Raw genomic sequence first — 11,741 nt, 5'->3', positions numbered from 1 at the left:
AATATGGAACCGCTTCTTAGAACATACATATATATATATATATGCATACATAAATACATAGCCTCTATACACAATTATTACTCACTTATCAAGATAGTATATATACACACACACACAAATATATATATATATATATATATATATATATATATATATATATATATATATATATATATATATATATATATATATATATATATATATATATATATATATATATATATATATATATATATATATATATATATATATATATATATATATATATATATATATATATATATATATATATATATATATATATATATATATATATATATATATATATATATATATAATTCTCTAAATTAAATATTTTATTATTTATATTTTATTATTTAATGTCCTAACATTCCCTAAATTAAAATATTTTCCTGATTTCAAGTTTAAAAATATCCATTCCGTTTCACCAAAATTTAAATATATACAAACTTGCGAGTAAATTAGCGATGCAATAAGGCATAGGCAAGTCCTGACACAAAAAAGCTACATCAACAATATTCAAATAGAATAATTTATACGTATTGGAAATAGTCACAAGGTCTGTCTAGTTCTTTAACTATCGAAGGCAGAAATAATTACTCCATAGCAGAGGGTGTTGAGGTAGGGGAGGTTTTGAACTTTTAAAGCTTATGCATATAATGGCCATTCTTCCTTTTTGCATCTTCTCTGTATCCACATTTCTTTTTAATGATGCTATCTAGATAGTTAAATTTGTGTTATCAGCACACACCCCCAGACTCTTATTCCCATTTATTTTCAATAGATTTTTTGGCATTACCAAAACATTTTCGTTTAAGGGACATCCTAGTTTGAAAAGTTGTTAAATCTTTAAAATCTATGAGAAAAGCAAAGGCCTAAATTTATTGCATCTTCGAGAAATCCCATCGCACTTTTTTGCTAAGTTTCTTATTAGAACTATTGTTTCTTAGATTGGATTTCGTTTCAAGTCGTAAATTTATCCGGTCATTTCAATAAAAACTCTAGCTTGAAATTATAATTGGCAAGAAATCTTCCAAAATAGTATGGTTCTTTGAAAAAAAAATCTACAAGTGAAAAATGTTATGTAAAGAATTTGAAGAGTGTAAAAAAGACAATTTATTCATTAGAAACTTTAATACACAATTCATAATGGGTTATGAGAAAATCATAAGTAGCTAGTTATTATAAATAACTAGTTATTTGTTAAATAGTTAGTAGCTTCTTAACCAGTCAGTAGAAAACTTTAGTAGTTAATAAGTGAATCATTAAAGGTGCAATGTAAATTGTTTATTACAAATCCGTCATAGGTTCAATCAAAGCCGGAATACTACCTCCAATGCCAAGGATAGCTAAAATCCAAGGTTGTTGCCCATCCAAGGAATGAACTGGCCTTTGGATCTATTGATCTATGTTGGGCTAACCATCCTATACGGCGTTTTTAACTGGTTACAATTCACCTCCATCTCTAGAGCTGCATTGTATTGTGCCCCCAACCGACAAGAAAGACAGGAAGAAACATAGCTCGGTTCAATTATATTGAGGATGGAAAGCAGAGAACGGAGTATTTGAAGATCAACGTCATTTGACTTTGCACTTCAATCTGGAATGATGTTCTGGAATGACTCGTTCAAAAGAAGATTCAACATCCATCTAACACTATGATAAAAGAGTAGAGGCAAATCAGAACTTTAGTAATACCTGATACCGCAAATTTAGGAATGAAAAAACAAACATATAATCATAGACAGCACAACAGCGCTGCCTGAGTAAAGAGTGATGTGGGCACAATGTATTACATTTTTTATTTTCTTTTCACCACGACACTTCGCGTAGAAATAGTTTTTGTAGAAACTTGTAAAATGGGATCACCTATGCATATCAAAACAGCTGAACTGGCTTCAGGTTATATTTTCTTATTTATTCCCTTACCGATAAACATATATTTTATTTAAAATTTCACTTCAGCTAGTTGATTTTTAATTCTGTTCCTACGCGCATACTTTTTGGAGCCAAACTTAGAAAATTCAATGAATATCTTCTAAAGTGTAAAGTCTCATATTTTTCAGTTATAAGGTATTATTTTCTGAAGATATTTCTGAAGATATAAAGGTTCAAAAGGTGCTTAAGTAAATTTTGTTTCCTCCTCATTAAAATGACTTGTTATAAAATAACTTTGGAAGGGACAGCTCATTAGAGTCTTTTCGAAAATAAATTAAATCCTCCAACTGAACACATAGATAAAGGACAAGAACAGAGATTTATTTGGGGACTCAAGTTGGGGCAGCTCGTTAATTACGTCAAAATACAGATAAACAAGCAAAATATTTGACATAAGCTAAAAAATATTGGAGAAGTTAAATAGGTCTAAAGGGGTTGATATACAGTACGTTCCTTTGCGTAGGAATACAGTCTAAAGGAGACTTATTAGTAGCCTTGGTTGTCTTTAGTACTATTAGGTTTTCATGACAAGCACTTAAGATGGTTATTAAATATAACTATTCATTCTTTCAAGTTCAACTCAGCACTATCAATCTCAACGTACATTCTACAGGAAGTCCGGTACTTTCTTCAATGAAATTTAGCCCTGAAACCATGTGGTTGGTGGCACGACATGTAAGTCGCTTCTTATCATCTGATGCAGTTGGCGTGAACAGAATTGTGCTTCTAGTTGTTTCGACTTCATGAATCCCCACCTAGAAATAAATAATAATAACAGACATACATAAGAAAAGATGTAAAGTAAGGTGTCTTTTGTTAAGAGGCAGCTGGAGTGACAACCCTTAGTTTATTTAGGCCAATACTTCTCAATAGGTCAAATAATTTGTGAACAAAAATTTTTGAAAATGTTTACCAATATTGCACTGACCCGTATTAAAGTCCCTTTTGGAAACGTTTTGGAAGCCTTTGGCAATGAAACGTCATGCGTTACAATTGAACGTCCGAGACCTTGTTCAAAGCAATCCGTTTTGTTTTTGTTTTCCTTTTAAACCAACAAAAAATAACTATAAAAAAATACTGTATACACAGTTCGAAAACCCTTGCTTTAAGAAAGTATAAGGCTTCTTAGTTTTATTGAATTACATAATATAAACTCGATTGATAGTTTTTTGTTCTCATATATAGTAAAAAAGATGTCTGATTTTGACACTGATTCCATATATGTACGGTTTACTAAGTTTAGGCCAGACGCATGTCACTTAAAGTTTTTATGAAACCTATTTATTTATCCAAGACATTTCGGTGTTCTCAGGACACCTGGTTGCATGTTATATTCTTTATGACTGATAGCTGTCTTCTGCCCCTCTGGTTTTGCCGAACCATCAATTCGTGCCAATTTAGCTTCAGTAAATAATCTTCATTTGTCTTTCATCTAAGTTAGAGTGCCTTACTATATAAAAATATATAGATTCTTCGGTGTTTCCACTCCAGCCGATTTTTCGGGAGATCTACCTAATTTATAATCTATCTCCCGAAAAAAAAGAAGAGACTGAAACTACCAAAAATCTCCAGAAAACTAAGTCCCAGGAAAATGTTACTTTGTGGCCATTCTTTATTTTATGCATGATTGTTGTCTGTGGTCTTTAGGGTTATTGTCTCGGGTTAAAAGAATGCAGCCACGTCACAGACAGTTGAGACAGCACGATTTGAATTTGCTGGCACATATATGAACATTGCCCACTATCCATTTCACAGTGGTTGCATTGATTTTCTGTTTTTAATCATTTAAACACCTTCAACGTTTGTTATTATTTCAATTCATAAGCTAAAAATAGGTGCTGGCTAGCAGAAAGAAGATGGAAGCAGGATAGGAACTAAAAATATATGGATCCAGCTGATTCAGTAAGTTCAAATAGTCCAAAGAAATATGGTTACTAAAAATTGAATGAAATATGACAAAAATTAGACTTTATATGTAGTTGCTCTGTACAACTGAAGGCAATAGATTGCTTATAGAAAATCTCTTTCCCCAGTCTTATGTGTTTGGTCTCGCATTTTATTTCTTTCGTGTATAGCCTTTCTTCTTCATTTTGTAAAATGCCGTATGCCTTTCCGTTTAAGCCCTAATTTTGCCGCTTTCTACCTCGATTTTTGCCATTATGGCGAAACGACCGGCTCTTTAAGTTCTTTAATTTAGTTAATTAATTCACAATACAAAAAACATAACAGCAGAACCAATGATGAAACTTTGTTTTGCTTCCCGTCAGTCGTTCTATCGTCGTCAGTCGTTCGTTCTATTTAGAGTGTGTTCTTACTGTTTTCTATAGATTGGTCCTAAACCATTTTCCGCCGCGTTAAACATCAGCGGTGGAAGACAGATTCCTTTGTATTAGTGAATTTAATATAGTCTATATATTTGAAAGCTGCGCTATTTTTTTTTTTTAGTTATATGAATATTAATGAGCTGAGACTTTGTATTTTATTCCATAGGATGGTGGTAAAAAAAAATTTATCCACTTGACACAGACTCAATGGCTAAAGGCCTGGTGTTCAGAATTCATCCGGATTTTCTGTTACCGTTCTGAACTTAGTGGGCTGCCATGTGGAGCCTGAATAAGTGAAAAAAGTAGGGTTGCTGAAGAAAAATGTCTTAATTAAACAGTTTTAAAGTCAGAATGACATACGACTACGTTTGGTTACAAAACCAAATACATTTCATCATTTTTTCGAGCTTCTAGCTGCTTCCCTTTGTCAAGTTTGACAAAATTGATTGACGAAAACCCGTTTTTTCTTTCTGGAATCCCATTTGGCTTGTAGAACTGCAATCTGAACTTTTAGAATGTGGTACTTTACTCGCAAATCGCTCGAACAACTCCGAAAACACAATACATAATAAAAATAATTCTTTCTGAAATTCTACCGAATTCTGAGAGTCATCTACCGATTTTCTACCGAAAATCACTAAGGTTTTCCAGATTGTTTGAAAATAAAAGTGGAAACACTGAGATTCTTGCCGATTGTGAATGGAGGATTAAAACTCTGATATTTTAATCAGAGCCAAGACTATAGCGTTGCCTATAATAAAGGCCATAAGGCTTTAATGTTTGATTATTATTCTTATTTTCTTCCAAAACCCACCTCATGTGGAAGATTAGGTCGTATAAACTTCAAAAGGGGCTCAATAAATTGGAGATCTAAAGTTCTAGTGCCTTTTTTGAGATTCAAAAGTAATCAGAGGGCAACTAGTCCCCCCTCATAATCTTTTTTCCCAAATGTATCCTATAAAAGATTTTGAGATAGCCAGCTTGTTAAAAATGGTTCAAAAATCAAATAAAAAAAAAATCCAGCGTCGACATAACCCCCCAGAGCCGGGGGGCAGGTGTTGTAAGTTATGCCCTAGGGGCATATGATTTTTTTTTGAAAGGGGTGGTCGTATAAACTTCAGAGGGGGATCATTCAATCGGAAATTGGAAGCCCTAGTGCTGTTTTTTAGAGTGAAAAGTGGTTGGGGGCATCTAACTCTCCCATTTTTTCCCCAAATTCCTCCTATCAAAATTTCGAGATTTTGATTTCCAAAGTCCGGAGACAAGGGTTGTAAATTATTCTTCAGGATCATATAAGATTCTTATGGAAGCAGTGATCGTATAGACTTTGGAGGAATATTATTTGACTTACAATTGAAATTTGTAGTTCCTTTTTAAGAGTCAAAAGTGATTGGAGGGCAACAAGACCCTCCCCCCACGGCCTCTTTTCCCCAGATGTATTGGATCAAAATTTTTAGATAGATATTTTGTTGAAAATAGTCCAAATGTCAAATAAGTATGGTTACACGTTTGAACCCCCCCCCCAGCCCTCAGGGAAAGGAATATAAATTATGTTAGTTACCCATCATTAACATAAAAGGTTCATATGGAAGGCGTGGTCGTATAAAATTTGGAGGAGGCTCATTCAATTGTAAATCAAAATTGCTTTTGCCCTTTTAAGAGTGGAAAGTGATCAGATGGAAACAGCCACCTGCTCCTTATGCGCTAAACATATGCCCTTTGCGCTTCTCCAAATGCCTCCAGTTAAAATTATAAAATAGTCATTTGTTCTAAATAGTCCAAAATTCAAATAACTATAAGTTAAATGTTGAAAAGTCCCCTATAGCCCCTGGGACAAGATTTGTAAGGTTTACAACTTATCCAGTGTTAACATATAAGGTTTTTGTGGAAGGGGCGGTCATATCAACCTAGGAGGGGGCTCATTTGGATGGAAATTGAAACTTCTAGTTCTTTTTTTAAGAGGCAAAAATTATCAAAGGGCAACTAGCCCCCCTCCCCCCACACCTTATTTCCAAACGCTTCCCAGTAAAATTTTGAGAAGTCCATTTTGTTCAAAATAGTCCAAAGGCCAAATAACTGTGTTTCTGGGGTTGAATCCTTCTCTCAGCTTCGGGGAAAGGGCTGTTAATAATACAAGTGATTATTGTTAATTTGATACTTTGTTTACTTTGAAACTTGGATTTATGGATTTACCGGGAAACTTTTGATTTACGAGGCAAGGGCTGCAAGCTATGCAAGTTGCTTATTATTACTTTGATAATTTGCTTACTTTGATACTTTCTTTAATTTAATATATTGTTACTTTCTTGTTGTTACTTTGATACTAGTTTTGATACTTTTATGAATATTAGATTTTGAAAAAAAAGTTTGATTTTGAAATAAGGTATTTTAAAAAATTGAAACTTTTTGCAATCAAAAACGAACAAAAATTAATAAAAAAAAATTCCGATAAAAAAGTTTTTGAAAGAAAAGTAAAGGCCATGTTAAACTTAAGTTCTGCAGAAAAAAAACAGTTATACTAATTCAAAGTCAAAATGAAAAGAAATTACTGTTAAAGAATAAATGAAACCCAAAACGAACAGAAATTAAATAAGAAATCATAGCATAAAAACATACATCAGGTACTAATATAAATGAATAAATAAACCTTAAATTGTGCAGAACTTAAATTGAAAATGTATATCAAGCTTAAAACAAAACAAAACTTTTACTATCAAAGAATAAATAAAAGCAAAAACGAAAAGAAATTAAATAAACAATCATAGCAAACAAACATACAACAGGTACAAATATAAATGAATAAATAAATCTTAAAACGAGTAAAACTTAAATTGAATGTGCAAATCAAGTTTCAAACGAACATAAAACACTTCAAACAACAGTTTGGCTACTGCCTCGTTTCGTAACGGTAAAAGTATAAAACGCATTGCTTTATTGGCACTTTACTGAAAACTAAACGTGTCGTGTACAGCCTTGGAAAGAGCTAATAAAAATTTACATTTATTTTCAATGTTGTAATAAGTACAAAAGAAAATATTCGCAATATAATTTGATTTAGTAAAGGGCCAAATACACAGTAGGCTTTAGACTTTACAATTACGGGAACGGACAGTAGCTAAACTCTTGTTTCTAGCGAAAACTATGTCTGTCTTTAACAGTCTTGGAAAGAACAAATAAAATTAAACTGAATGTTTGTTAGATAATGATATTAATTACTGAAAGCTCATCAGTTAAAGATTTTATTTCACTGTAACTTTTATTTTATTTTCAATGTTGTAATAAACACATGTTGCAAATAGATAAATGTTGTAATAAATAAAAAAAAGTATTTGTAAGATAATTTCTTTTTAGTAAAGCGTCAATGCCGCAATTTACCGTTAGGGAAGGGGACGGTAGTCAAACTCTTGTTTGTAGGGATATTTGCTCGTTTTAAGCTTGATTTGCATATTCAGTTTAAGTTTTACTCGTTTTAAAATCTATTTATTGATTTAAATTAGTACCTGTTGCATGTTTGTTCATTTATTTCATTTTCATTTTGGTTTTTGTTGATTCTATAATAGTAAAAGATTTCATGTTTGTTTTATGCTTGATCTGCATATTCAATTTAAATTTTAGTTGTTCTAAAATTTATATAATCATTTGTATGGAACCGTATGTATGTTTGTTTGCTATGGTTGTTCATTTAATTTCTGTTCGTTTTGGGTTAAATTTATTCTTTAAAGGTATTTTCTGGTTGTTTTTGAGTTTGAATTATTATAGAATTTTATTTCTGCTGATCTTAAGTTTGATATGGCCTTTACTTTTCATTGAAAAACTTCTTCATTGGAAAGGTTTTTTTTAATTAATCAATAGAAAAACCGAAAATGAAACAATACAATTATACAATTAATACAAAACAGTTGCATAGGCGTTTTCAGCAGTAGATTTCTCCTCTCACTTCTGTTTTTCACCGCAATCACAGAATTAACAACTCTGGGTAACAATAATAGAATAAAGATATCAAACTGCTCTAAGAACCAGCAAAAAAAATACATTGTACACCATAGTTAGGATAGGACGACTAAATCTCAATGAGTGTCCCATAATATTTTTTAGATTCACTAAAAAAAATGTCTCTAGCTGTCGTTGTATGGCACGAAGGTTAGTAGGTTTACACTTTTTTAGTGTGTAAAAGGATCGTAATTCTTATAATATATTTAATACTAATTAAAAAGTTGCAAATTCCGTACATGAAGAATGGAACGCTGTTTTAAACTTGGATTCATTTCAATTTGATCAAAGCCATTTCTAAAAAATGAGAGCAAATCTACCTAAAGATGGAGGAAAAAAACAAAAATAAGTTAACACAAGAATAGACAAAACAACAAACACAAAACATTGCATAAATAAGGATTAACAAGAAGCAATAAGATAAACGTTGCAAAATGCAGTTTCCTTTTTATTAAGAACTCTGATGTCCTTATTTTTTGCTGTTTTCGTTTTTTGTTATTTATATAATCTTCATTTTACAACAGTCTAATCCTGGTTATCTTTATGCATCCTACGGGCATATTCAGTCACGATTTGTAATTTCCAATATCCTCTGTCTATACTATTATTATTACTATTACTTTCACTATACTATACTATACTATTACTTTTACTATTACTATAGCTATTACTTTTTTTCAGTCATAGGGAGTGCAACAATGCTGCCTAAGTAAAGAGTGAAGTGGGCACACTGTTTTTCTTTCTGACCAAGGCACCTCTTATAGAAGAGCTTATAAAACAAAAGTTAAAGAACATATGTTTCTCTTTGTGCATAATTTGTTACCCGCAGAATAGTCAAAGGTAAAGATGAATATGAGCGGTAGTAATAGAAATTGTAAGCTATGCGAGAAAGTACTAGAAACACAATATCACGTAATGTTAGAATGTGAAAAACAAGAAACAAATGTAGCAGGACTGAGGAATTTATTGGCAAGTGTTACAGGTAAAAAAGACGTAATTAATTTAGAGAAAGCTGTGTACCTAAAAATAGAGGATGAGGCCTATACAAGGACAATAGTGTACATAGTATCACTTTTTTATATTACACATGGAAGTGATAAGAAAAGCAGATTGAAGATTATGATGTGATAAATCGTGTGGAAACAGAATGGAAAAGGATAAGGATTATGAAGTGTAAGAAAATTGAGAACGTGTTTGGTATAAAGTAGAAGGGAATAGTTTTTGTGTCTTGGTGGGCAAGGATGTGTTGTTGAGAAAAAGAAGAGTTGAGAAAAAATTATAGGGTTTAAGGGTTTAAGGTTTTATATTTGTATGTTTGTTGTTTTTTTATTTTGTGGTAAGGATCTAGGTAGAAGATTAGAAAATGGAGTTTTCAATTTTGGTACATGGAATAAGAGCAGATTTTAAGTTGAATATTTCAAACTTTTAATGAAGTTTTTGATTTTAGAGTTTAATCAGAATTTTCAGATTATAATAGTTAGCTTCAGGATTTGTTCAGTATTTTTAAGTTTGTTTATTAGGTAAAATTTAAATCTAATTGAATAGTTATAGTATAGGATTTTATGAATTTTTAGATTATAGATTTTAGATTTGGTCATTTTTTAATTTTTGTTTGGAATTTATTTTAAACTAGTGGAATTTATTTTATATGTTGAGGGGGATACGATTCACTTGGATTGTGAAGTATTTTATTTTTGGGATTTGTTTTGAGGATTTTTGTAGCTACCTAACAATGCAAGGCCCAGCGAGAGTAGAGTGTGTTGAAATGTGATGTATTAAAAAAAAAAATGGCGTTATATAATTAATTTTTTCTTTTATTTATTTTAATATAGTCAAAAGTTTTTTAAAGTGTTATAAGAAAAGTGAATATATTTTAAAGTACAAAAACGTACATGCATTGTAAGTTTGTATTTTAATGTTATATGTTATAGGCCTAATGAATGGGAGCAGCCCCCTGCCGCCGTGAGTAGCTAGAATGAGAATTTTGAAATTCTTGTATGGTAAATTAATTGATGGAAAATCATATTAATGAAAAAAAAAAGGTTTTTATGAGAAAGGTAGACAAAATGTACTAGGAGAGAAAAAATTATGTATGTGAGGAATTTTAAAAGTAGAAAGCAATTGGACGTCGAGTAACAAGTAAGAAAGATAGGTAGTAAAGTGAAGGGATAATAGAGAAATAGGGACAAATTAGATTGCAAATAAGCAGAGTCTAAATAAAAAAAAAGAAAAAAGGAACAGGATTGATTTTTTTTTCAGGAGTACGAAAATGAAACAAAACGGTTTAATTCTATCCATTACGTGATGTAACAACACTTATTATTGAGAACACAAAAAGAAGAGGAAGCGCAGAAAGGAAGACGAAATACCGCTGGATAAAAGAAAGAAAAAAAGAAGAATTTAAACTAAACCAGAAAGACCATATTTGCACGCGGCTTTTACTACTATAACTGCTACTAAAACTACTACCACTAAAACTACTGCATTTGTAGAAAGTACTACCAGGGCAGGAGAAAATATTCTATTCTTATTTTTTTATTGGTAAATAAATAATAAAATTATTTATTATTAGGAAATTATCCTGTTCTTATTTCCTTCACTGGTAAATAGAGAATAAAATTACGTTTTAAACTAGGTGATGGTGTAGCAGCCCTTTTGTTAAAAACAAAGAAAATAAATCGATGAGAAAGAAGTGGAAAGCTTTTTTTTTTATAAAGGCATTTATTTAGTTTTATTTTACTAGAAAGCTCATTGTTTAATGCCAGTTTTCTGAGTAGATAATATTAACAGTTTTCTGTTAATATAAATAAATATCAAGTGTAACGTTGAATTCAATCACAACAAACTATTTGCATACAGATTCTGAAAAGGGCGTATCAGCAATAGTTTTTGAATGGCTTACCGTATCAAGGTGAAACTTCCGGGGCATCGTGAGGGGGATGTTTGACTGGCCAAAAGGCAACACTTCTATGCTACTACTGCTGCTACTATTGTTACTACTACTACTAATACAATACTACGACTACTACGACTGCTGCTACTACTATAACTACTGCTATGATATAAGTACTGTTAAGGGCAAGCCTATGAAAGTTAAAGTCGAAGAGATTATTGAGGGAGAATTTGAACTAAATCAAAACATACTATGTCCATGCAGATTTTCAAAACGGTGTATCTCAAAAATAGCTTTGGGTATTAAGATAGAACTTGTAGGGAATGCTTTAAGAGGAAGACCAATTGACCAAAATGCAATAAGTGCACGACACTCCTATTACTACTACTACTGCTACTACTACTACTACTCCAACTACTTTTACAACTACTACTGAAGCTATGAGTAGTAAGATGAAAATCTCAGGAGGTGTTCAGAGGGGAGCTCAACTGAATTGTAACACACTATGGATATACAGTACATCAAAAGGACATATCGGCAATATCATAGCAGTGGCTAATTGTCTTAAGTTGGAA

At 31.5% G+C, this 11,741-nt stretch overlaps 1 protein-coding gene across 1 annotated transcript in view; it reads right to left on the bottom strand.

Annotated features, from left to right (window-relative positions):
- The window catches only part of LOC148949200 (B-cell receptor CD22-like), a 76,412-nt gene extending 65,210 nt beyond the window's left edge, over positions 1 to 11,202 (bottom strand). The window contains exons 1-2 of the mRNA XM_089092649.1: positions 11,176 to 11,202; positions 2,564 to 2,714 (exon numbers count right to left, since the gene is read on the bottom strand). Coding sequence (XP_088948775.1) covers positions 2,564 to 2,714; positions 11,176 to 11,202 — 178 coding nt within the window. The remainder of the gene's footprint in view (positions 1 to 2,563; positions 2,715 to 11,175) is intronic.
- Positions 11,203 to 11,741: the final 539 nt, after the last annotated feature.

This window comes from Artemia sp. Qi Xiang Cuo, chromosome 8 (assembly GCF_049724085.1).
Source record: "Artemia sp. Qi Xiang Cuo chromosome 8, ASM4972408v1, whole genome shotgun sequence".
Taxonomy (NCBI): Eukaryota; Metazoa; Arthropoda; class Branchiopoda; order Anostraca; family Artemiidae; genus Artemia; species Artemia sp. Qi Xiang Cuo.
The sequence above is the reverse complement of the archived record's forward strand: the minus strand, read 5'-3'. Positions and strand labels throughout refer to the sequence as shown.